This window comes from Pleurodeles waltl, chromosome 7 (assembly GCF_031143425.1).
Source record: "Pleurodeles waltl isolate 20211129_DDA chromosome 7, aPleWal1.hap1.20221129, whole genome shotgun sequence".
NCBI lineage: Eukaryota > Metazoa > Chordata > Amphibia > Caudata > Salamandridae > Pleurodeles > Pleurodeles waltl.
Genome location: NC_090446.1, coordinates 1,290,067,008 through 1,290,094,097, shown reverse-complemented (window position 1 = coordinate 1,290,094,097; position 27,090 = coordinate 1,290,067,008). Strand labels below are relative to the sequence as shown.

Below are 27,090 nucleotides of genomic sequence, written 5' to 3'. Positions count from 1 at the left end.
GAGGTCTTTATAACCGACAGATTTACTTAAAATATAAAAAAAAATCATGTGTTATCAGATTATAGGTGTTATTTAATAAATCCAGATTGCTCCTTACCTATTAATGTAGGGTGAAGTCGTTCCAAACGTAGAGCTAGAATTTTAGCAAAAATGTTATAATCTAAATTAACTAGAGAAATTGGTCTATAATTCTCACAAAACTTTGGATCTTTGTTATCTTTTGGTATAAGACAAATTCAAAAATCTTAAAAACAGCCTCCAGACGAGTTAGCTGTGATGAAATATGTAAAAAGTTGAACAAATCTTGGAACTAATATTTTAGAAAAAAGCAAATGAAATTCCAAAGTAAACCCATCCGGTCCTGGAGCTTCACCTTTCTTGATAAGATTTAGTGCATTGAGAATTTCTGTAATGGAAATATCATTATCAAGAACAGAGAATTCAAAAAAGGGGAAGTACAGGTGTATTAATAGAGGACAAATATTGATTAATAAGATTCTGTGAAGAGTGAAATTCAAGAGTATATAATTGTATAAAGAAATAAACAAATTCCTCTAAAAGTTCATACTTTCTAAGCAATAAAGAATTGGAAGTATTGGAAGTAGATTCTATCTCTGTTCTATCCTTTTTAATTTTAAGGTAGTTTGCTAGAAGCTTTCCTGATTTATTTTGTCCCTCATAGTACTTAGCACTAGATGTAACAAGATAAGAATTAGCAATATTTGTCGAAAGTAAACTTAGCTTGAAGTAGTTCATTAAGACAACTTTTAGATTTGGAAGAGTAATCTACATTTTCTAATTGTTTGATGTGATCCATGGAGTGAGGTAATTTTTTACTAGCAATTTTCCTTTTGTTGGCAACATAGGAAATAATAAAATCCCTAGATGCTGCCTTGAAAGCATCGCAAGTAATCTGAACAGATAACTGAGGAGTATCATTGTCCAAAAAGAACTGTGTTCCAAACTTTTCAAAAAGTTGAGAAAAATTAGAATCAAGAAGTAAAGAATTATTAAATCTCCATCTTTTCTTTGGCTGGCTATGCAGTATAAGATCGAGATCTATAGTCTCTGGAGCATGATCTGAGATTGATATAGGTCCTATTTCCGAACCCAAAACATGCTGTGTAAGGTGTTGAGACACAAATAAATAATCAATCCTAGATTGGGAAGAATGTGCAGGGGAGGAAAAGGAATACTCCTGTAATGTGGGATTACACAATCTCCAAACATCTGATAACGCTCTTTGCTTAATCGAAGAGGTAAACTGCAAGAATATAGTGGATGGTATAAATCTAGAATTAGAATTGCGATCAATAAAAGGATCCATAATCATATTAAAATCCCCTCCAAAAATTAAATATTCATCAGAAAGATTCATTAACGTTGCTAATATTTCATTCCAGAATGATTTGTCAGGTTGAGTGGGAGCATAAACATTAAATATAGTAAAATGTATTTTGTTAATGGACAACAAAATAATAAGCCATCTGCACATAGCATCAAATTCTTGAGATATAACAGAAACATTTAAAGCTTTATGAGACAGTATAATGTTTCCATTTTTCCCTGTGCCAGTAGATGAGAAAGCATGACCTACCCATTGTCTTTTAAGTTTGGCTGCTCTGTTATTTGAAATATGAGTTTCCTGTAATAGAGCAACTTTAGCTTTTAATTCTAAAACATGTGTTGAAACTCTTTAACATTTTATTGGAGATCCTAAACCTTTAACATTCCAGGAAATAAATATAATTTTTATTTAAAATGTAAATGTTATAATATAGCCACAACATTCTAAATATGAACCAACTATATATTTTGAAACATTAAACCAAAAGAAAGAAAATGATGTACAGAAGAAGAAGAGAATAAATATGAACAGGAAAGGGTAAAGAAAGGAAAAGGAAAGGAGGAAAAAATAGAAAAAGAAAAGAAGAAGAGAAAGAACATAGCATATTATGGGAAGAAATATTAAAAATGCAAGTAAACATAATAAGTAATAGAAACATACCTATAATAACAAAACAAAGTGAGGGTGGTGAAACCACAAAAGGAAGACAGTGCAATCTTCACTCCACGCCTGCAGACACGAAAGGGAAGAGAGACCGGGCCACACAAGTTGCTACCACAGAAAACGGGTACTTTAATGAAGTAAAATCTAAAAAGAGAAGAAAATAGGGAAGATCAATTCCCTTAGATGATAAGTCATTCTTAGCATTAGAGAAACCAAAATGAGCACATCTATAATTTTAAGAACAATGTAATAGTCAAGTCTCTGTTACTTTGGAAGTGTCCATTTTTCACCTCTACAGGAGTCAATACATTTCGGCAGTAATGCTGGGTCTTCATATGTTTTTTTTTATTGTAAGTCACCTTGAACAAACAGGGATGAAAGGGACCATACCGAGCATTAAGGGTTTTAAGTGCTGGACACATATCTAAAAATCTATTTTGTTTGTCTGCTGCTGACTTAGCATAGTCCTGTGCAAAGAAGAGATTGGAGCCTAACCACGTGATCCGACCTTTAGCTCTTGCTGCTCTGAGAACCTTTAGGAGATCCAAATACTCCAAAAAATAAATGATTATTCCTCTTGGTTTCTTTGATGTCAAAGCCATATGGGAAATATGACCAAGTCTATTTGTTCTTTGTATATTTAAAGCTAGAGAAGTAGTCAGATCTAGAATTTCCGGCAAAAATGCTTGAAAGGAAGATGATAAATCTGATCCTTCAATTCCCTCAGGCAGACCATAAATGTGGAGATGATTTGTTTGATTCCGATTTTCCATATCCTCTACATGTTTCTTCAAAATAGCAACTTCAGATTGTAAAGATGTAACTGAATCTTCAAGCACTTCCACCTTTGGTTCCATATGAGAGACTCTGTTCTCCACATGCGACCATTTATCATCCAAAATTTGCATTTGTTTATTAGTATCCTTCATAAAAGATTTAAGAGTTCTTATTTCCTCTGAAAGTAACTCCATAGATATGGTATCAACTGCTTTAATAGGAGACAGAGGGTCTTTCATAGCTCTTTTACTAGTTGACGTATATGCTGTTACTGGAAGCTTGGAAGATAATTTATTAATAACAGATGAGGAAGAAACAGGTGTTGAAGGTGTAATATCATGGTTGGTAACTCCTGTGCTTTCATACTTAATAATATGGAAAAGGAGTTGGATAAAGCAACATTGTTGAAGTTTTTATTACTTTGTATTTTGCTGTTGGTCAATTGAAGATTTCTAGATCTGCCCATAAGCAATATATAACATTTTGAAAAATATGGGAGAAACAGTATACCAAATATGACTTCACCACAGAAAAAAGTACATTAAAATATGAGGAAATAATGGATATATTCTGACTGGAATTAGGATATAATAAACAAAAGAGCATAAAAAAATGCTTTAGTCCATAAGGAACATCTCAGGCAAAGATGAATACAAAAGAGAAAGAAAAAATTGTGAGGTGAAAACAAAAACAAAAACAGATTCCCAATTACCAATAAAAACAAGTCCGCCGCTTCACCTCCTGCCACCTCTGGAGCTCACGGAAAGGTGGCCATCTTCTCTCGGTGCCAAACCACACCCCGACCAACACATTTTAAATGAATAAAAACAAGCAATGCCTCACTAAGAATAGAGTGAAGGTTTCTTGCAGCTATGGAGTGAGGAAGCCCATGGCAACTTCTGAAACGGTAAGGTGGAGAGAAGTAGGAATGCTGGAAATAGAGAAATTATACATTTAAATTCTCATACTGTGAGGTTTGCAGAGTCTGCTTTCATTGCTACAGAATTAGCCAAGTAATGTTTTCTAATCCCTGATCACAGTAGTGCCAACTATGCATCTATATTTAGCATTAGCCGGAGTTGCACAAGTTAGAAGGTGAACAAAATGTGTTCAACTGAAAGAGGGGCGTGGCCTCCAAGCCAAAGATGGAGGACGCATTAGCCTGTTGCTCCCCGCCAGCCTATTGAATATCCTTCAAATTCCATGCCCTGAGGAACTGGTCTCCTGACTTAGAGAAGAGTGACCCTGGTACCTCTGGCGATGTTTAGAGGGGCTGTTGGCACACCTGCACCATGATCCGGAGTTTGCAGATGGCAGAGGACCCCTGAAAAGGAGTGCGACAGTTGATGTGTCTGGGGGAGAAATGCAACACTTGGGTGCTACAAGTTAGATGGAGCACCTGGTAGGTCTCTGCCAGTACCTGGGGGCAGAGCAGTACATCAACGGCTGTTAGAAATGGGGTCTTTGGTTGACAGTCAGGTTACCCCCTGTTCAAGCAAGGACCCCCATTCTAGTCAGGGTGAAAGAGAATCACCCTCAGCTAACCCCTGCTTACCCACTTGGTAGCTTGGCAGAGCAGTAGGCAGTAGACTAACACACACAGTAACTTAATGAAAACACTACAAAATGACACAACACCAGTTTAGAAAAATAGGAAATATGTATCTAAACAAAACTACGCAAATCCGACATGCACAAGTCAAGTTATGAATTTTTAAAGATTAAACTCAAAAATAGCTCAGAAAACACAAAATGCTTCGATGAGGTGTTAACACGGCATTGTGACGGAGTTGTTCCCAACAAGCTGACACCAGCGGCGCCGGACACGGAGTCGCGTAGACCCCCAAGTACAGTAACTTTGGTGAAGAATGAAAACGAGTCGATGCGCGAAGTCGGGGATCGCAGCATCTGTGCAAAACGTTAAATCCGCGCACTTCGAGCAGCGTCGGTCACGACGTGGTGCAGCGACTTCCACGGAGCTGCAGACTTCAGCGGGGCGGCAGCGGCGTCGTGCCTGCGAAGGTCGTAGCATTCCAGCGAAGATCGTCGCTTTCCAGCGAAGATCACGGAGTCGGTTGCAGGCGGCGTCACCGGATTCAGCAGCGGCGTCGGTCCGAAGTCGTCGAAAGACGATTTCCTTGGATTTCCACCAGCTTTCCTTTCAAGGGCCCAGGGACTGGATAGGGCACCACTTGTCAGAGCAGGAGTCTCTCCAGAGACACCAGGTGCTGGCAGAAAGAAGTCTTTGCTGTCCCTGAGACTTCAAACAACAGGAGGCAAGCTCTAAATCAAGCCCTTGGAGATTTCTTCACAAGATGGAAGGCACAGAAAGTCCAGTCTTTGCTCTCTTACTCTGGCAGAGGCAGCAACTTCAGGATAGCACCGCAAAGCACAGTCACAGGCAGGGCAGCACTTCTCCTCAGCTCTTCAGCTCTTCTCCAGGCAGAGGTTCCTCTTGTTTCCAGAAGTGTTCTAAAGTCTGTGGTTTTGGGTGCTCTTCTTATACCCAATTTCTCCTTTGAAGTAGGCCTACTTCAAAGTAAAGTCTCTTTTGAATGTGAAATCCTGCCTTGCCCAGGCCAGGCCCCAGACACTCACCAGGGGGTCGGAGACTGCATTGTGTGAGGACAGGCACAGTCCTTTCAGGTGTAAGCGACCACTCCTCCCCTCCCTCCTAGCACAGATGGCCCAGGATGCTTGTTTCCGGTCCAGGGAGAACCTGGCCTGGCAGTTCGGGCTGGACTGTTCCCATGTGGAACAGGGTCAAGACTGATTTGCATATGGCTGGGTTCAAACTGGGGTGGCATGGTGAGCAAAATAATGGATGGATTAAACCCAGATCTGTGACTGGGGGTGAATGTTTGATTGGTTCCGCATTCCGTCCATCCAGTTACGCTATCCCACAGCGTTTGTATTTTGCTTTGCTTCATCAGGAAATGCAGACTATACCCCAGCTCCTTTTGTGTCACTGTCTAGTGTGAGGTGCAACCAGCCCAACTGTCAAACTGACCCAGACAGGGAATCCTCAAACAGGCAGAGTCACAGAAATGGTATAAGCAAGAAAATGCTCACTTTCTAAAAGTAGCATTTTCAAAACACAATCTTAAAATCAACTTTACTCAAAGATGTATTTTTAAATTGTGAGCTCAGAGACCCCAAACTCCACATGTCCATCTGCTCCCGAAGGGAATCTACACTTTAATCTGATTTAAAGGTAGCCCCCATGTTAACCTATGAGAGGTACAGGCCTTGTAACAGTGAAAAACAAATGTAGCAATATTTCACTGTCAGGACATATAAAACACATTACTATATGTCCTACCTTGACCATACACTGCACCCTGCCCTTGGGGCTACCTAGGGCCTACCTTAGGAGTGTCTGACAAGTAAGAAAAGGGAAGGTTTAGGCCTGGCAAGTGGATACACTTGCCAAGTCGAATTTAAAGTTAAAACTGCACACACAGACACTGCAGTGGCAGGTCTGCGACATGATTACAGAGCTACTTATGTGGGTGGCACAACCAGTGCTGCAGGCCCACTAGTAGCATTTGATTTACAGCCCTGTGCACCTCTAGTGCACTGTACTAGGGACTTACTAATACATCAAATATGCCAATTATGGATAAGCCAATTACATACACATTTTGTAAAGGAGCACTTGAACTTTAGCACTGGTTAGCAGTGGTAAAGTGCCCAGAGCAACAAAAACAGTAAAATCAGAGTCCAGCACACATCAACAACCTGGGGAACAGATGCAAAAAGTTAAGGGAGACCACGCCAAGGATGAAAAGTCTAACAGCGGCTGATCTGAGTGGGGACGACATTGCCTAGGGTTCGTCTTTGGCCATGCATGACTAGACAGAGGAACAAGAAACGTGCGCGGGGTGTCCCCTGTGCACAGTCACTAAAGAAACCTTTCCCCTCTCAGACTGAACAGTATACCAAACAAAATGCCAGTAAACATGTTTGTTGGACCTGGCTTTTTGATGGGGTCATCCCCAAACTTTTTGCCTCCTTCCTCCTATTTTTTCTGACCTGTTGTTGTTGGCTTTTGACCTCTGGGCACTTTACCACTGCTAACCAGTGCTAAAGTGCATATGCTCTCTGTGTAAATTGTACTATGGATTGGTTTATCCATGATTGGCTTTTTAATTTACTTAAAAGTCCCTAGTTGAGTGTACTATATGTGCCTAGGGCCTGTAGATTAAATGCTACTTGTGGGCCTGCAGCACTGGTTGTGCCACCCACTCCAGTAGCCCCTTAACCTTGTCTCAGGCCTGCCATTGCAAGGCCTGTGTGTGCAGTTTCACTGCCACTTCGACTTGGCATTTAAAAGTACTTGCCAAGCCTAGAACTCCCCTTTTTCTGCATATAAGTCACCCCTAATGTGTTCCCTAGGTAACCCCTAGAGCAGGGTGCTCTGTGGGTAAAAGGCAGGACATGTACCTGTGTAGTTATATGTCCTGGTAGTGTAAAACTCCTAAATTCGTTTTTACACTACTGTGAGGCCTGCTCCCTTCATAGGCTAACATTGGGGCTGCCCTGATCCATTGTTGAAGTGGCAGCTGCTGATCTGAAAGGAGCAGGAAGGTCATATTTAGTACGGCCAGAATGGTAATACAAAATCCTGCTGACTGGTGAAGTCGGATTTAATATTACTATTCTAGAAATGCCACTTTTAGAAAGTGAGCATTTCTTTGCACTTAAATCTTTCTGTGCCTTTCAATCCACGTCTGGCTAGGTTTAGTTGACAGCTCCTTGTGCATTCACTCAGACACACCCCAAACACAGGGTACTCAGCCTCACTTGCATACATCTGCATTTTTAATGGGTCTTCCTGGGCTGGGAGGGTGGAGGGCCTGCCCTCACACAAAGGACTGCCACACCCCGTACTGGGACCCTGGCAGACAGGATTGAACTGAAAGGGGACCTGGTGCATTTCTTAGCCACTCTTTGAAGTCACCCCTACTTCAAAGGCACAATTTAGTATAAAACAGGGCCTCTGCCCTACCTCATGAGACACTTGCTGGAGAAGAAACCTGAACCACAAACCTGAACCTGAAATTACATCCTGCCAAGAAGAACTGCCTGGCTGCTCAAAGGACTCATCTGTCTGCTTTCTACAAAGGACTGCTGCCTTGCTGTTGCCCTGCTGCCTTGCTGAACTCTTGTCTGGCTGTGAAAGTGCTCTCCAAGGGCTTGGATAGAGCTTGCCTCCTGTTCCCTGAAGTCTCAGGACCAAAAAGACTTCTCTTTTTCATTCGAACTCTTAGTGCGCCGAAAATTTCAACGCACAGCTTGCTCTGCGGCGAGAAAAACGCCGCACACCGACGCTGATCAACGCAGCGCCTTCGGGGCGACCGGAACTTCGAAGCACGCCCTTGCAAGGACAACACCGCCCGACTTCCAGAAGAGAAATCGACACGACGCCTGCCGTGGGAACAAGAATTCCACGCACAGCCTCCCGGAACGACACGCAGCCGGAAAACAAGCCGAAGAATCCATGCACAGACCCCGGGACATCTGGTAATACCGCGACCCACAGAAAGAGACTGTCCGCGTGCCGGAAAACGACGCACGACTTCCCCGCGTGAAAAATAAGAATGTGGAAGAACAATCCAATAGTGCCTGTTATTCGCCATTAGATGTGGGCAAGCATTACTTGTTTGTGATCTCATAGGTATGATGTAACATTGTAACCCAGTATTGGCCACAAATTGAAAAGGGGACTACTGGCTCAATCGAGATAATGTCCATAGTCTCCTCTTCACTTTTTCACAGGAGTGAATATAACAAATTGTCATAAGAAAAAAATGGGAATCTGGAAGACAATAAAGTTCGTGAAGGAGGCGAATGTTATAAATTTTTCTAAATGGTTCCTGTGTGGGATTAATTTTCCTACAGAACCTTTTTGGAGGTAATTGGTGAGTATTAGCAAATGGAAGTTTCCTACAAAACCTACTTTTAGTGGAGTTATATCCCAGTATGGATATTGAAAATTTTTGTAAATTTATGGAGTTCACGAAATGTAAATTAAGTAACTTAGTTTGGAAGGAAACCGTTTGTGGCTTCAGAGCGCAGCTGTTTACTTGCCACTGCGCAGCACACTTCCCCCGAGTAGAGCACTACTCTGATTTGTAGCAGTAAAAAGCTGATACTCACCGCTGCCACAACTGCATTTACAGCTACTTTAATTCCGACCAGTCGGAGTACACAGCTCCAGCAGCAGGAAATCACACTGCGTGGCTTTCAAGCAGTGCTGGTGGTTTACATGATGCTGCTTGCGGACTTGAGCGGCAGCGAGAAGGAATGCTTTCCTGTTAATATGACGAATCAAAAAAGCTGCCACTTTATGGGTCCCTTTTAAAAACCGGATGTAGAGTGGCATATCTTCAGAGCTTTGCATGCACCTGTTTAAGACTTGAACTTCAGCTGTGGCTGCAGTTTGTTGACTAGGCCCAGTTACATATACTCATCTTGAAATGTATGCATGCTTCTTTATTGACATATAAGTTGCTCTGGTGAGACAATTACTATATGCAGCAGTCTCATTTAGAACTGCCTAAAGTCATGAAATTGGAAGTGCTAGCCAAGAATTGAACTGCACTCATATTACATTTGTGTAGCGCTTGCTACCCCTGTTGAGGCGTTGATGTTCTTTATGCCAAGTAGCACGCTACCCAGGAGCCTAAAATTAGTGGTCAGTCTATTGGTTATCAGAGTTAGTTTAGCATGCTAAAGGAAACTATCCCATGCATTAGTTTATTTGTGCTGCATTAGTGACTTGTAAGTGATCATTAGAGAAGGCAAATGACATGAGAAGCAAATGATTTCAAAGAAAGCCTAAAGACTGACAGGCTTGAGATTTGGGAATAGTTCATACAAGAGGCATACAAGGTAAGCAGAGGTGTATTGAAAACAAAGGAGGGAAATAGTAATTCAAGGTCATGCGGAATTTCAAGGAGTGTAGCAGGTAGGCTTTTTGCAAGCCCACTGCTTGCTGAGACCCCTTTACAAGGGATTGTGAATAAGTGTGATACTGAAACACATCCCAGTATCCAGAACTACAATTTGACAACAACGTTCCACCAATTTAAAATATTTCAAGACAGCTAATAACCACATTGCAGCAATTACAATGTAGTGCATGTTTATGTGATTCATTCAGTACCTGGTTTGGAAGTTGCTCTCCCCTGTGTTCATCTGAAGAGCACCCCCACAGGACACAATTTACAGCAGAATGGATGTGCCTGAGGTCACCTCCAGAATCCATTCCGCCTTGCAGGAGCACACTTGGCCCTAGACATTGACCCTCCAGCATCCCAGCTGCATATAAAACAATTAAATGTGTTTTTGAACTGACTATATTTGGAACAGACATGCTATAGAATTTCTTTGCGAGGGAAATGTGTAGCCAGTTGTTAGTAACTTTAAATAGCAAATGTGATAAGAAATACAATTCACAGCCTACAGGTAACATGATCTGAAACACATTTAGTTAATTTAAATTCCAGTTATTATTTCTGTTTCCAGTAATTTTGAGAAATTACAATTTAACATTTGATAGTGGTTTAAACATCATGCCACCTTTTGCACAAAAAATGAAAGTGCAAGATCTATCTACCATCCACCGTGCATTGAAATTATATATCCGTTCCTGGCTGCAATCTCCAGCAATTCACACCTGCTGCGTACTCCGTTCTATATTACTCTGCTTAGAGTACAAAGGGTTCAGGCACATAGAAAGCATGAGGTGAGATGTGGATTGCATTGGGTTTGTCAAGATCGCATCTGCTTACTCACCGGCTTCTGAATAGGACCTGTGACATGCTCCTCTTTCAGACAGCAGGCGAAAGAGACCTTCATGGGGCATCTACCCTGTGAGAGGGCTAGGTCACGGGCCAGATGGGGCAGCGGGGTGCCTTTATAGCTGAGCCAGCAAAGGTAGGAGGAACTCAGATACAAGTGGGTGGTTGGACTGGGCTCTGCTGGATCATGGCAAGATCCTACGATCTTGATTTCTCAGTGCAAGAGACTTTGATCCTTCCCAAAACAACAAGCTTGTCACGATGCCATCACCGGACGAACAGGAAATGTAGAATTGCTTTACAGGCCAGCACAGATAGTTAACTAGATTTACACTTTAAAAATCGATTTTACAGCCTCTAATATGGGTGTCGAATTTAGTGCTGAAGACGGCAATATCCTAGCTTTCCTGAAGAAAAATTAATTTCTGCCTGATCATTTTCTGAGAGGAGTAGTGACCCCTGGTCTGCCCTGAACTTTTTTCTCTTGCACGTGCCTTAGGAAACGTCAGTTCTCTGCATCTGAACCCTCTCTTATGAAGAGTCTTCACCTCCGCAGTCCTAAGAACTCCTAATGCCTGCACGAGCTACCTGTAAGTTATTGGAGGCTGCCACTTAGGATCACCTGAAGCCCAGTGTCTTCAGCCACAAGCGCCCACATTTGAAGTCACCTCACTAGAAACTCCCACTAATTCAACCCAACATTCAGAAATGTGTCGCCCAAGCTTCAACGCTGTCTTCCTGCTTGAAAGATTCAATATGCGTTAAACCATCTGTTTTCTTCATTTCCTGCCATGTTACTGGGCATTCACAAAATTATCTTATTAAAATCCTGTGTGACTTCGCAGTTTTACTCCATCTTTTCGAGCATTTTTATCCATTTATCGCCAACTGTGTTACTAATCTCATTTTGTAACATTTTTATATTTTAACATGCTTGGTTTAAATATGTAGGTTGTTATCTTAACAGTGTTATTGTTTGGCTATCTGCTGTACGAATACTACACACACTTTCTCTGAAGATGCTCTGAGGCGACAAAGTGAGCCAAGCTTGACTTTCAGAAACAGACTGTTTGAAGATTGTGTACTCTGTGAGTACTCAGTCAAAATCCATGTCAGGCCATAGGCCTCTCTCTTCCAGAGCCAGTTTGATTCGATACAGCTATGTACTCTCTTTTTCAAATATGTAAGAGCTCCGAGTGCATTACACAGTAGAAGAGAAGGAATGTAATAAAATAAACTCCCCTGAAGGCCGAGAAATTGTATTTTCCATACTCGCTGATGAACAGCTCCAGCTGCATAAAAGAATACTGTGGCGAAGGGTCCTGCATCAGAATAGCCTCACACAAGAGTTCTCTGATTAATTTCTCTCTTCGGTTTAATTGAATAAAATAGCTATCAGAGGCAGTGAAGAAAAGTGAAATCTGGTAATTCTGCAAGTTTTAGAAAAGAGTGTTCAAGTTTATTTTTTAGAACGAAACATAGATGGTGAGATGAGAGTGACAGATCCCAAGCTCAGATCTTCACTGGTTGTGCACAGTTTCTGTACAAAGACCGGTTCACAAAACTGCCTGTGGAGTTACGCCTAACCTTGGAGTTCAACAGATTGAATCCATAGCAAAAAAGCAAGATTCTGATTTGAAGATTCGGAATGAACATACATCTGCAACTCCATTTAAGGCAGGGAAGACCTGCAGGCTGGCATCATCTTCAGCGTTAGCGAGTGTGGTTTAGAAATGGGGTTTTTCTTTTTGGAATGTGAGGCATGAGGTAATTGGAACGTCTAAAAATACCCATAAGTTGATAACTTGCTAACTATGTTCTAACATTTTCAATGCATGAAATACCCTACTTGCAAGAAAGGCATTCTTATAAAATTATATTAAATGCTCTTTTATAATAATTCTACATATTACCCAGCAGGAAATCATATCAGATGGCAGTACATTTTTACAGATTCTGTAGTGAATAACAGAATAGAAACTCTATGGTCACCCAGAAAAAATGATAAACCAATCCTTTGTAGAGATATCCACCAAAAGATCCATGTGAACACTTATGACTTGAATAAGTGGCTCTAGGATGACATCAACACACATGCAATAAACATTTTTAGGAGGCACAGATTGAGAGATTTGTTTCTCTCACATCATCCACCACTTCTATCACATGTGATAAACATATTGTTGACATGCTACATTGAGATAATTAATACTGCTCTTCGAGATGTCATCAGTGAAGATATATAAGGTCACAAGCAGGTCATGATGAATGTGTGTGTTATGGCCAGCATAGATTAGCACAACTTGTGAATTTCAGTGGTTTTTCAATTTTGATTCATAACCATGATTTTTCTTGAACTGTATTTTTGAGAGAATTCCTGTGGCGTTTATGAACATCTATTAATCTATTATCAGCAAAAAAACACAACTTACACTAAACAAAGATTTTGCAGTTGACCTCTTGTTATGTTTCACCTCTCCCTGCTGCCTGGACTTGGCCCAGGAGTCTGCTCACTCATCTACCACAGAGAACCAACTTGTTCGAACCCGCTGTTCACCTGTAGGCTTCCTCTGCTTATTTAGGCACATTTTACTTCTTTCGCCTCTGGTATTTTGATTGTTATGTTTTGGATACTGCATATTTTACTTCTTGTGCCTCTGGTATTTTTATTGTTGTGTTTTGAATACAGCCTTGCTCGCCATAGTTTTGCCTTAGTTTTGCTTGTCCAGTCCAGTTTTGTTCAGTTCAGTTTGGTTTCCCACCTCTCCCCCTACCTGCTCCTGCTGTTTTCTCCTGCCCTTGCTCCTCACTCCCCGCCCACCCCACCTCCTTGTTAGCAGCTCCCTCCTGCCAGCGCTATTTATGGAGGCTGCTGAGTGGCTGAGCCAAAGGCAAGCCCGACTGTACCTATCTGTGCCTGGACCGTGCCCAGCGCCAGGAACCCTGGGTCTACCGCATGCCTGCCACTACTCCAGAAATTAGATCCTCACCCTCTACACAACCAACAGTTTCTACTGCCACTCCTCTCCGCAATCCAAAGATGGACCCTTTATAAGCCACCAGCTCCAGTTCTCCTGCAACATTAGAACCTCAACACAATCAAGCACTGCCACGCCAATACCAAAAATGTCCACCCCCCTACCTTCGATGCATCCTGCTTAATATCTGTTACCTCTGCAAACATGCCACAGAATTTTGGAACACTATCACCTTCCTCGCTGCGACCTGGCTCAAGGCCTCTTCGACACCCAACATCTACGCAGCTACCCCAGATGGGGTCAAGATAATCCTCTCAAATAGCATAGGCAGGCCCAGAGGCAGGATCACCATTATTCACAAGGACACCCTCCGCTGCTCTGCTTCAACGAAGAACAATGCTCAAATCATGAAACACCTCCACTTCTTGATCAGCCCAGTCAGTAAAACGTCCATCAAAGGAACCAACACATACAGAACCCTTGGGTCAGAAAAAAAGTTCTGTGAAGTCATCACCGAACTGATCGCCACACAAGCCATCAGCACCAAACACTACCTCTTCCTCGGAGACCTGAACTACCATCTTGACAACCCCAATGACACCAACACCATCAATTTCCTGGACAGCAAATTGTTACTAACCCCAAGCACATCGCTAGACACACAATGGACCCATCTCCACATCCAGGAACAGAGTCTCCTTCGACCACACCTCGTCGCTCATCTTGACAGACCACTCCATCATATATTTCACATTCGCATCAGCCTGCTACAATGCAGATAGGTCAGCCTGCACCTCCCATCAAAGCTGGGACAAGATTTCCGAAGCCCAGTGGTGTTACACCCTCAACGCTGACCACCATCATTCCAACAGACATGGACACAGCTGTCAGAAATTTCACCACATGGATCTCAAGCAACGCAGACACTGTCACCCCATACGATTGAGCCAACCCAACAAGCATGTCAAGCAAGCCAGCTGGTACCCACCAGAACTTAGGACCACCAAGTGCAAGAGCAACACTAAAGAAGGTGGCGTGCCTCATAGGACCCCATCGACCGATCCGCTTTCAACAGCAAACTCACCTTTTACCACAAAGGTATCAATAATTCCAGGAAACTATCCCTAGCCACCCATATTGAAACCAGCTCCAACTGCAGCAAAGAGCTTTTCAAGATCGTCAAAGAATTCTTTAACCCATCCTTATTGGAGAACTGCACCAACCCTACACAGAACCTAAGTGACTCCCTCGCTGACTTTTTTCACTATTATATAGCCACTATCTACAAAAACTTTGCTTCCCAACCCTCCATCACCTACACCATCAATTTCCTCACCTCCTTGAACACCATAGCCTCCCGAGCCCCGCAGATCCCCTCACCAATTGCACCATCACCAACTGGAAACATCTTACTATGCAGGGCACTGCCGACCTCATGAGAGCCACCCATTCTGGATCCCCCAAGGACTCTATCCCTCACCACATATTCAAATTAGGCATCAGCACCATTGCCAGCAAACTCATCGACATCCTCAACTCCTCTATAAGTTCAACCGCCTACCAAGAAGACTGGAAACATGCAGGAGTCAAACCGCTTCTCAAAAAACCCTCTGCCAATCCCTATTAATTCAAAAACGTCCAGCTGATCTCCTTGGTTCCGTTCCCAGCAAAAGTACTCAAAAAAGCCCTAAGCCAACACCTTATGGCCTACCTAGAAGACAGCAATCTCATGGACACATCACAATGCAGCTTCACAGCACAGAACCTGTCCTTATCACAGCCACGGATGACATCAGACTTCTCCTGGACCAAGAAAACTTGGCTGCCCTCATCCTCCTCGATGTCTCTGCAGTCTTCTACACAGTCTCCCTTCACACATTGCTCACAAAGCTCCACCAAATCAGAATCAGAGGAAAAGCCCTGAAATGGATCGCCACTTTCCTTTCAGGTAGAATTAATAAAGTCCACCTCCCGCCCTTCACCTCAAAACCCAAGGATATCATTTGCGGAGTCGCCAAGGGATCATCACTCATTCCCACTTACTTCAACCCTTACATGGCCCCTCTGGCTGACATTGTCAGAAACCATGGACTCAACATAATCTCCTATGCAGACGACATGCAGCTCGTCCTTTTGCTCTCCAAGGACACCTCCACAACAAGATCCATCTTCCACTACTGCAAGAACAGTAGTGCAAAATGATGAAGGACAGATGCCTCAAGCTCAACACCATTAAAACAGAGGTACTACAGATCAGTAACACCATCTTGAGACTACTCCTGGTGGCTAGCCGAGCTTGGACCTTCCCCCTCCCCCACTCCCAAGAACCACACCAGAAACCTAGGAATCATCATAGACAACAAATGCAACATGAAGTGCCTGGTCAACGTGATCTTTTCCACCCATTTCCTCACCCTTTGCATGCTCTGCAAGATTTTCAAATGGCTCCCACTCAACACCAAAAGCACCATAACACAAGCCCACATAACCAGTCAACTAGACTACAACAACTCACTCTATGCCAGAGTCACCAGTGGGATAACGAAAAAACTCCAAAGAATACAGAACTCAGCCACCAGGCTCATTCTAGACCTTCCAAAACCAACACACGTCACCCCACTTAAGAAACCTCTCCTAGCTCCCCGTACACAAACCTTGCAAATACAAGCTCCTGATGTTTGCATACAAATCCCTCCACAACCTAGGACCAGCTTGCCTCAAACTTCGGAAGGATTTGCACCACCGCTCCAGACTCATTTGTTCTGCATGATCGCTCATTCACATACCTAGCTGCAAAGGCCTGGAACAGCCTCCCCCACCTAGGAAAATCTCCATCGATCCAGGAGTTCAGAAGGGATCTCCAGACATGGCTGTTCGACTGAGACAAACACAGCTACAACAGTGCTTGGATACCCTCACCAGTGATTAGTGCACTGTGGTGGGGGATTGGCGGTACAGAGTCTCGGAGACGGACGTAGGGTGTAAATTAAAGGTTTATTGAATAATGAAGAGTGATATGATAACTAATGAGGAACGATGAGGGCTGCTCAGTCAATTTCCTTGCTTCTCCTCTGGTCTCTCCTGCGTTCCCCAGGTCTTCTAATGGTGGCAGTTCTTGGGCCTCCCAGGTGGAACCGGAAACACAAAACACAGCAGGAAAACGAAGGTAAGTCTTTTGTAAATTCTGGGGTTATGTAGGTGCAGACATGCAGGAAAAAGGGAGAATTGTGGAAGTGAAGGGGTGGTGAGGTTACAGGTAGCCAGTAGTGAAGTGGTGCAGGGCAGAAACACTAGTGATAATCATTTTTTGGCAAGTGCTGGCCCGTAGAGGTTTCTTTTGTTTGATTAGTTTCCGCGCAGGGTTTGTTTTCAGGTAGGCTCTCTTCCTCCCTCCCCCCCCTTCCTCCTCCTTCTCCTCCCCCTTTTATTTTGTGGTTTATACTGATTTTCTCCTGTCCTTGTAACAAGGACCGTACCTTAGAAAGCCACGACCCTCTGGGGTTGTGGCGGCCAGTGCACGTCTAGGGGGCTCGAGTTTCCCTTCTTTCGCGTCTCTCGAGGGCTTGGCGGTCTTCTCCTTCTCCTCGCGGCATCTCTCTCGCGTCCTCCGTCTTCGGCGTCCGTCCGGAGGATTTCTCTCCCCCCACTTCCGGAGTCTGTCCTCCCTTTCAGTGCGGGGCTCTGGAACTCGGCCTCTCGCACGTTCGGCGGCGTTCCCATGTTTCCATGGGAACGCGTAAGTTCTTCCGGTGTGGTGAGAGCGAAGCGCCAGGCCGCGGCAGAGGTAGGCGTGGTCGCAGAGACCCGTCTACATGCACTTTACAAATTTGCTGACTTACTGATTGATTCTGCAGTTTCTGGGCTTGTATGGTGGGAATTAGGTGCAGGGCCTGGCCTTTGGCTGTTAAATATTCCAAGTATCCATGAGTTTTCACTTATTCTAATTAACAATTGCATAAACATTAGGTCACGCTTCACATTGGATACTAAACTGCATAGAGAAAGGTTGGTAATGTAATGAAGAAATTAAGATAGATTGTTCTCTTTCACCTAAATCGATGTCACATTATGTTTCTGTTATTCTTACGTCTACAATAATCTCTAGTGGGAAAAGGCCATTTTAGAGCAAGAGAAAAAACATGCCATTGACCATGCATAGTGGGCTCTGGATAAAAGTCATGGCCTGCAGCGAGGCCCTCCATCAGCCCCCTTGTTCACAGTCCTCACTGCAAATTTGTTTTTAATTCCGCAGACTACTGGGTATTATATTCTGTTAGAGGTTGTGGATAGAAGGTGCCATTTAAGGTCTGTACTCCAAAGGGGCATACTGAACAAAATCTCTACAGATGCTAAACTGATATAATGTCTGAGGTCAGCTATAAGAAGATGTGGATAGCTCCACAAAGCACATTCAATGGCAGGGCAGCACTTCTCCTCAGCTCTTCAGCTCTTCTCCAGGCAGAGGTTCCTCTTGTTTCCAGAAGTGTTCTAAAGTCTGTGGTTTTGGGTGTCCTTCTTATACCCAATTTCTCCTTTGAAGTAGGCCTACTTCAAAGTAAAGTCTCTGTTGAATGTGAAATCCTGCATTGCCCAGGCCAGGCCCCAGACTCCCACCAAGGGGTCGGAGACTGCACTGTGTGAGGACAGGCACAGCCCTTTCAGGTGTAAGTGACCACTCCTCCCTTCCCTCTTAGCACAGATGGCTCATCAGGAAATGCAGACTACACCCCAGCGCCTTTTGTGTCACTGTCTAGTGTGAGGTGCAACCAGCCTATCTGTCAAACTGACCCAGACAGGGAATCCACAAACAGGCAGAGTCACAGAAAGGGTATAAGCAAGAAAATGCTCACTTTCTAAAAGTGGCATTTTCAAACACACAATCTTAAAATCAACTTTACTAAAAGATGTATTTTTAAATTGTGAGCTCAGAGACCCCAAACTCTCCGCTCACAAAGGGAATCTACACTTTAATCAGATTTAAAGGTAGCCCCCATGTTAACATATGAGAGGGACAGGCCTTGCAACAGTGAAAAACGAATTTAGCAATATTTCACTGACAGGACATATAAAACACATTACTATATGTCCTACCTTAACCATACACTGCACCCTGCCCTTGGGGCTACCTAGGGCCTACCTTAGGGGTGCCTTACATGTAAGAAAAGGGAAGGTTTAGGCCTGGCAAGTGGGTACACTTGCCAAGTCAAATTTACAGTTAAAACTGCACATACAGACACTGCAATGGCAGGTCTGAGACTTGATTACAGAGCTACTTATGTGGGTGGGACAACCAGTGCTGTGGGCCCACTAGTAACATTTGATTTACAGACCCTGGCACCTCTAGTGCACTTTACTAGGGACTTACTAGTAAATCAAATATGCCAATCATGGATAAACCAATTACATACAATTTACACAGAGAGCATATGCACTTTAGCACTTGTTAGCAGTGGTAAAGTGCTCAGAGTTCAAAAGCCAACAGCAACAGGTAAAATAAATAGGAGGCAGGAGGCAAAAAGACTGGGGATGACCCTGCAAAAAGGGCCATTTCCAACACTGGATCACACATTTAAGTTATTTTACTTGCCTGGGCATAAAGTGAGGAGGGGAGGCATCACCACCTTTGAGTATGACTGTAATGGCTTGCTCTTAATACTGCTGGTTAGAAAACGATCATTAAAAGAATCATGATCCAGGGTTACTATAACTACATGTCTGAGTCCAGCACGTCACTCAGAAAAGTAGTGAATGAGAAATAAATCATATGCCTCAAGGTGCCTCCGAGAATTGACCTCATTTAAGTGGTCCTTTGTCTGAAATAGTGGGTGCACATAAAATCCATAAAACTGGTGGTTTTATATATTTTTATTAAGGTGAGGTGGTCGCTTTTAGCGCCGATGGTCACTGTGTGTGACTTTTGATTTCTTAGATTTTAAATTAGTGCTTTCTTCAGCTAGTCAATCATTCCCGACCTCCACATTAAACAATCTGTATCAGTTATTAGAAATAGATACTTGGTTGTTGCTCTGAAAGGTGTGCTAAACAAGATGAACTGCAAATTGCTTCTGGGATAACTTCAGAAACCAGAATGAACAGATTTGTTGAACCGCGTGCTCCTCCTTTATAATACTTTTTTTTACATATCCTTAGTGTTAGAAATGGGGTCTTAGGTTGGCAGTCAGGTTGCCCCCTGTCCAAGCAAGGACCCTCACTCTATTTAGGGTAAAAGAGAATCACCCTCAGCTAACCCCTGCTTACCCCCTTGGTAGCTTGGCATGAGCTGTAGGCTAACTTCAGAGTGCTCAGTGTAAAGTATTTGTACCACCACACACAGTAACTTAATGGAAACACTACAAAATGGCACAACACCGTTTTAGAAAAATAGAGAATATTTATCTAAACAAAACAAGATCAAAATGACAAAAATCCACAATACACAAGTCAAGTTATCAATTAAAAAGCAAAAAGAGTCCTTATCTAGTTTTAAACACACGCTAACACTGTTAGCATGAAAATGTACCTTCGGTGCGTCAAAAATAACCCTGCACGGGTGAGTATGCGTCAAAAAGGGCTTGCGTTGCGTCTATTCCACTCACGAGCGGGACCTTGCGTTGTTTCTCCTTTTGTCGGGTCAGGACGCGTCATTTCTTCTCTCCGCAGGAGAGCGATGCGTCGATCTGGTCAGCACTCTCGGGTCCGGGCAGTTCTTGTGTTGTTTTTACACACCCAGCGGTGTTTGTGTCATAAATCCAGCCGCAGGATGATCTGAAAACCACGCAGCGCGGGTTGCGATCTCACCAGCCTCCGTCAGCGATGCTGAGCATCGTTTCTCCAGCTCTGTGCGTCGATTCTATGGTCGCGTTGCAGGCTCCAGGAGCTCTTGACTACCCTGACAGGCTACCATTGATAGGGTAGATACAGAAACCCACCCAGGCAGACCCAACATCTCCAAGTGAGACCTCCTTTCAAGGGAAATCCTCCAGGTCATTGCCTAGCAAACAATCATCAGGCATGGTTGGACTCACAGCTACCTTCAAGGAACCTGAGTCCTCCCCCCCATTCAAAGGGAACCTACGCCACTCTGCACAGGTGCTCTGAGTTGTCCACTGCAACTACTTGGTGAAGTACCCGGGGATCCACAAACAGGCAGAGTCACAGAAATGGTATGAGCAAGAAAATTCTCACTTTCTAAAAGTGGCATTTTCAAACACACAATCTTAAAATCAACTTTACTAAAAGATGTATTTTTAAATTGTGAGCTCAGAGACCCCAAACTCTGAGCTCGCAATGGGAATCTACACTTTAATCATATTTAAAGGTAGCCCCCATGTCAACCTATGAGAGGGACAGGCCTTGCAACAGTGAAACACGAATTTAGCAATATTTCACTGTCAGGACATATAAAACACATTACTATATGTCCTACCTTAACCATACACTGCACCCTGCTCTGGGGCTACGTAGGGCCTACCTTAGGGGTGCCTGACATGTAAGAAAAGGGAAGGTTTAGGCCTGGCAAGTGGGTACACATTGCCAAGTCGAATTTACAGGTGAAACTACACACACAGACACTGCAAGGGCAGGTCTGAGACATGATTACAGAGCTACTTATGTGGGTGGCCCGGTCTTGACTTGCCTTCGGACTTAGAAGAATTTTTGAAAGAAATGTCTGAAAAGGTAAAGTTCAGCAGGAAAAGGCACCAGGCAGTGTCAGAGGAGGCACCGTCATGGCCAAGAGCTGCTGGATGAAGTCACAGTGAAGATTTCTTTGTTCGAACTTGTCTCTTTATTTGAAGTCTAAAAATCTCCAGCGGGATGAAGCTGCAGGCTATAGCCGGAAAGGGCGCCACAAAGCTAGATACCCTTCCAAAGAGGAGCCACTGAATAGTATTTCTTGCTGCGGAGAAGAATGTAGAGGGAGCTACTGTGAAATCAGGCTGACCGACAATGCCTTTTTGGTGGATTGGTGAGCAAGTAGGTCCTGGTCTCCTGTCTGTGCTCTGGCCACATTTTAATGAAAAGTCCTACATTGACTTTTTTGGCAGTTTGGGCACCTTTATCACCACTTACAAGGGCCAGGACTAGATAGGGAGGGTAGGGCTCACTTCAGGCAGGGTCCATGTGCAGGGTTCAAGTTGTTGCGCTTTTGTGCCCCTGCAGCTCAGAACAGGAGGCCAACCAACTAGCAACTGGAGTCACTCGGGTATTCCAGGGATCAAGCAGCAAGGCCGGCCTCAAGCAGCAGGGCAGTCCTCTGAGAGTACATGGCAGGCTTCAAACAGCAGGGCAGTCCTCTGATAGCAGCAAGACAGTCCTTTCAAGTAAAAAGTAGGCCTCAAGTAGCAGGCAGTCCTCTGAAGTATAAGGCAGTCCTTCTGGGGGCCCTTTAAAGATCCAGGAGTGCAGAGAAGAGTTGGTCTGAGGGTCCAATATTTATATTTTTTGCCAGCCTTTGATGTGGGAGAAACGTCTAGGCCCTTCTACATCTGGTTTCTGGAAACTTCTCCCTTCACCTGTCCATGCTCCAAGAAGTCTAAGATGACAAACTGGTGTGAAGATTTATTTCTGGGTGTGCTGGAGGCAGCTCCTTTGAAATATAATTGGGGCAGGGAATAGCTCAATCCCACACATCCTGGCAGGATGGTCCATCCTGCCAAAATCTAGTCCCTCTTTGTCTCACTGTCTGGGAGGAATACACAAAGGCCAGCTGCCATGGTAATCACAGTCATGTGATTCAGGACCCAGGTTGCAGGCACCAAATGGTTAGAGAAGCAAGTGCCTTTTTTTAAGTATCAGTTTCAAAATTGTGAAATAAAATCGAACTTTAACATTAAAGAAAATTTTAAATTACACGTCTTTTGAGACTAAACATGACATTTCTACTAGTTCCCAATCAAAAGTTACTGTTTAATAAATGGAAAAAGGTAACCAAATTCAATCCTATGGGAGAGGTAGACCTCATAGTTGCGGAACAAAATTGTAGGAGTTTTTTACTACCATGAGATATTGAGCTTAAAAGTATGTGTCTAGCATTTTAAATACAATATACCTTGTCCGATAGGCTGTTTAGGGCCTACTTTAGGGGTCACTTCTATGTAATCAAAAGGAAGGATTAGGCCTCGCAAAATATGTATTTAGCAAAGTAGAATAGGCTGTTTAAAACTACACACATTCTTCAATAGCAGGCCTGAGACATATGTTAAAGGGCTACTTAAGTCAGCAGAATAGTAAGCGCTGCAGGTCCACTAGTTGCATTTCATTTACAGGCCATGGCTACACACTGTACTACTTTACTAGGGGCTTGTAAGTGAGTAAATTCAATGTGCCAATCAACAATAGGTCAATTTTACCATATGTACAAGCAATTTTGCACTGGTTAGCAGGGGCAAAGTCCACAGCCCTAAGGCCAACAAAAATGGATTTCAGCAAACAGGAGGGGAGAAGGCAAAAGAAGGAAAACTGTTTGGTGGAAAATCACACCAAAAGCTGTAATGTTTAACAACCAATCTTCTCTTCCACAGTTGAAAGATACATGAAAATGAAACTGACTGAGAAGGAAAATTATATGAAATATGCAGAAAAATGCATCACCCTAAAAGCGTCAAAAAACAATTTACAAATCTAGAAAACGTTACACCTGAGTGGTTGTGCACATTATTTGTATTTTTTGTACCCATGAAGGGCACCCACAAGCAGCATCTAAGAGTAAACGTAGTTGTGTGCAATGTATGCACATGTAAGTCGCCCGCTCCTAATTCATTCACCAGTTGTGGAGCTTTGTAAATAAAGTGCAACATACACAAACAAAAACTGCCCCCAAAACGTACGTCTAAGTCAGTCCTAGGTCTGACCATTTTCTATGTCAACATATTGAACGTGTGTGATAGCTGAGAGCGTCTGTTTGTCGTAAATCAGGCCAGCAGAGAGTATGAATCCTGTTGTGAATAGGAATACTGTAGAGGTGGGCCAAGAGGTATGACAGCTCTATTTCCTCTGCACTCAGACCTGACCTGCTCCCTCTTGATAAGGATAATTTTATCTGTGGGCCCCACAGCTGTGGGACCTGCTCAATGTTTTCAGCTGATCACCGCGTGTGAAATACTGTTGGCGGTAATGCTCAGATTGGTTGACTCTCTTCGGTTGCCGCTGTGATTTATTAAGGCGCTGCTGTGTTCAGGTTTCTCAATGCCCCGCAGGAGACTGAATGATGTAGGGGGTCAGCTTTCTTCCTCCCTGCACGGGCTGCTGGTCAATCGGACTCCGAACATTCCCTTGAACATGTGGTGTCTGTGCGCACAAGGTAGGTCTTTCTGGTTTTATGGCAATATTGATGAAGTTAGCATGCTTGTTTGTGTACATGCTGCAGAGTGGGAGGGATGCTGTAGCAAATCGCCTAATTCCTTTGGAAAGAGTGGACGGTGCCGAGAGAAACCTTTTAAGAAATGGTGCTGTTGTATTGGCAATGCAGCACAGCAGAATTATATTGTGAAGAATGTTGTAACACTGAACTACTTCCCAAGGAGTACACTGGAAGTATAGAAAATCTTTCACTGCCGGACAGACACAAATCATAATCACTTTTTTTTATGAATAATTGTTTTACAAACAAAGTTATAGGTTTATAAAATGGCAATTACTTTTAGAGACAGAGTATAGTAATGCAGTAAAATACTTTTAATTGGGGTGCACAAGATTATAACTTTGGCAATAAAATTTTGTGGAAAATCACCTGCTAAAGTATGTTTTTCGAGATTTTTTTCCACAGAACTACTTTCAGTAAATGTCGTAAATAATTATTCCATGGTTGTGAACTTCAGAAGGTTGGAAAAACTGTAAATGAGCCTAGAAAGTTTCACAACACTGTCTTGTCCAAGTTGTAATGTGAAAACTGTACTTATGGAAATCAAAATTTCAGGGGAATTGGTAAGCTAGTATTTTGGATACATATGCCAAAAAGTATTTGCCTGATAGACATTTGTGTGCTCGGTAAATTCACTGCTTTACGTACTATTAGTTCGTTGACTGTGAATCAAAATTACAAGTGTCAGAGTGCATTATGCTGTTAAATGAGCAGGACAGGAACACTTTGCAATGAAATAATATGGTTATTCTGGCATTAAAAGGAATATATTGCTTAACCATTAACTTCGACATAACACGAAACAGCATACTTTTGCAAATATGTTGGTAGAAGAGAAGTGTTTAATCAGTGCACCATGATCTAGTAATTTAAACGGGTTCTAATTGTAAAACGATGTTCTTACACTGACATACTTTTTGACTCAAACAGTAGCCCGCCAGCACCGGGTGAAATTCAAACGTGGGCAGGGAAAATGAAAGCAGAGACGTGTTAAACATGTGCTTCGGCCTCAGCGATGTGAAAAAAACTCCAAACTATGAGTTTGCATGCAGACGACTTTAATAAATTAGATGCAGTTGAATCTGATACAGGATTATCAAGTGGGCTATTTAGCAATGTTGAGTCAACTTGTTCTTGCCGGAGGCTCAGGTTCTGCACACATGCGGCGCTCTCTTAAGGACGGCCTTACCCCAAGCTGTGTAAGTCTTGAGCTTTGAACAGGCTCCAGGTCTGTTAAGCCTGCTGAGGTGGTTGGCAAATGGCATGGCTAAACCGCAGCAGGGAGCTCCAGCACGTCACTGCCTCTTGGAGGTGTCAATTGTCACTGAACAGAGGGCTCATGAAGAAAATATACTACTCAGATTTCATTCAACATGGAAGACAATTTAGGGCCTGATTTTGGACAGGTTTCGTAACAAACGTGATAGATATCCTCTTCACCGTATTACGAAGTCCATAGGCTACAATAGCATCGTAATACGGTGGACGGTATATCCGTCACATTTGTGACAGAGTAACCCCCACCCTCCCCCGCCAAACTCTAAATCAGGACCTAAGTCAGTGAAATAAACAAGCTGCAGTGCTGAAAATGAAATCTTTTGTCAATATCCAACATGTAGCTGTTGAAAATGGCCATCTTGTGTGTATTTCCACAGATTTTTGCCTTCACTACCCTATTTTTACTGAACACATTTTTTATTGGCATTAGGACTCCGAACACTTAACTCCGCTAACCTGTAGTAAAGTGCACTCTCCCTTTCAAACATGGTAAAACTGGTATACATCCGATTGATACAATTAATTTTTTTATACGTAACTAGTAGATAATACTACACCTACCCAGTGTCTGGAAATTAAATGCTACTAGTGGGTACAGAACTTGTTATGCCACCCACTAAAGTCGCACTGTAAAACATTTCTCTGGCCTCCCATTGCAGCCTGTATGTGCAGTTCTTAAAATGTAATTTCAAGCTGGCGAATAAACATTTTACTAGGCCTAAACCTTCATTACTTTAGAGTCACTCCAAAGGTAGGGCCTCACAGGGCAGGGTGCATGATATTTAGAATGTAGGACATATATATTTAAAGTTCTATATCCTGGCAGTGAAAAGCCTCCCAAAGTAGTTTTTCACTGTGACAAGTCTAGTCTCCCATAGTCTAACACTGTATAACTTTATTACATTTAATAAATAATAAATTCAGTTTGGAAACAGCTAGAGAAATACCTCTTCTACTCATTTGAATTGTAATTTAAAATCCTCTTTAACAGTACATCTTGATTTTTGTTTACTATTGTGAAAATGTCAGTTTTAGAAAGTTGGCATTTTCCTGTCCTAAACTAAATGTGCCTTTCTTCCAGTGAGCAGTGTAACATCAATATTAATAGCTCTCCTGTACTCTAGACAGTGGAAAAAAGGTCCTTGGGTGTGGCAAAGGTTGTTCTTTCATGAGCAGGATGGTCTAGGATGTTGTACTTAGCCCCATCCGGAGCTTCAAAGGGTAGCCTGAGGGCTGTACCCAACTATTCCTGACTTCAAAAGGTGCATATCCTGTCTCTGGCAAATGCCACTCTCAACTGGGCATGAGTGCACTTTTTTCACCTGCCAGCCTAGTGCCGAAATGGGAAGAACTGACTAGAATTAGTTGAGGGTTAGCGAAAGGGGATGTCCCCACTCACAGATTGGAACCTCGATTTCAGTGGCATTCCCAGAGCCTGTAGTCAGAACACTCTTGGACCTGAGAAGATTTAGATGAAGGACTGCCCTTCTGGCTAAAGAAGGAAGGCTCAACTTGCCTACCTTGAACTCAGAAATTACTTCAAGGGTCAGCTGGCTGACCTCCTGTGTGAGCTACAGGGACCCAACAAGCTTCCAGAGACATTTCCTGATTCCCAGCTGAGCAGACTCAATTAGATCTGACCTTGTTCCCTCAGCTGGCTTTTGTGGGAATGAGACCTGACACCTCAAGTGCTATCCTCAAGGTCCTAGACCCATGGCTGGAGTCAGAGTGTACTTCTCCCTGCCTAACTGAAGGCTCCATCAAATCTGATGTGAAGCGAGGCAGAACCTTGGAAGTTGCACTTAAAAGTTTCACTGGATCCAACAACAAGCCAAACAGAGCTTTGCCACATAGCTGAAAGCTTCACCAAATCTGATG

The 27,090-nt window shown here is 43.1% G+C and overlaps 1 protein-coding gene across 2 annotated transcripts in view; it reads left to right on the top strand.

The window, feature by feature from the left end:
• The window catches only part of LOC138246187 (serine/threonine-protein kinase SBK2-like), a 137,516-nt gene that overhangs the window by 21,517 nt on the left and 88,909 nt on the right, over nt 1–27,090 (top strand). The window contains exon 1 of one of the 2 annotated variants that reach the window (XM_069200514.1): nt 23,747–23,874. The exons of the other annotated variant lie outside the window; for it this stretch is intronic. Coding sequence (XP_069056615.1) covers nt 23,760–23,874 — 115 coding nt within the window. The 5' untranslated portion in view covers nt 23,747–23,759. Of the gene's footprint in view, nt 1–23,746; nt 23,875–27,090 lie in introns of those variants that run through there. 2 annotated transcript variants of the gene reach the window in all.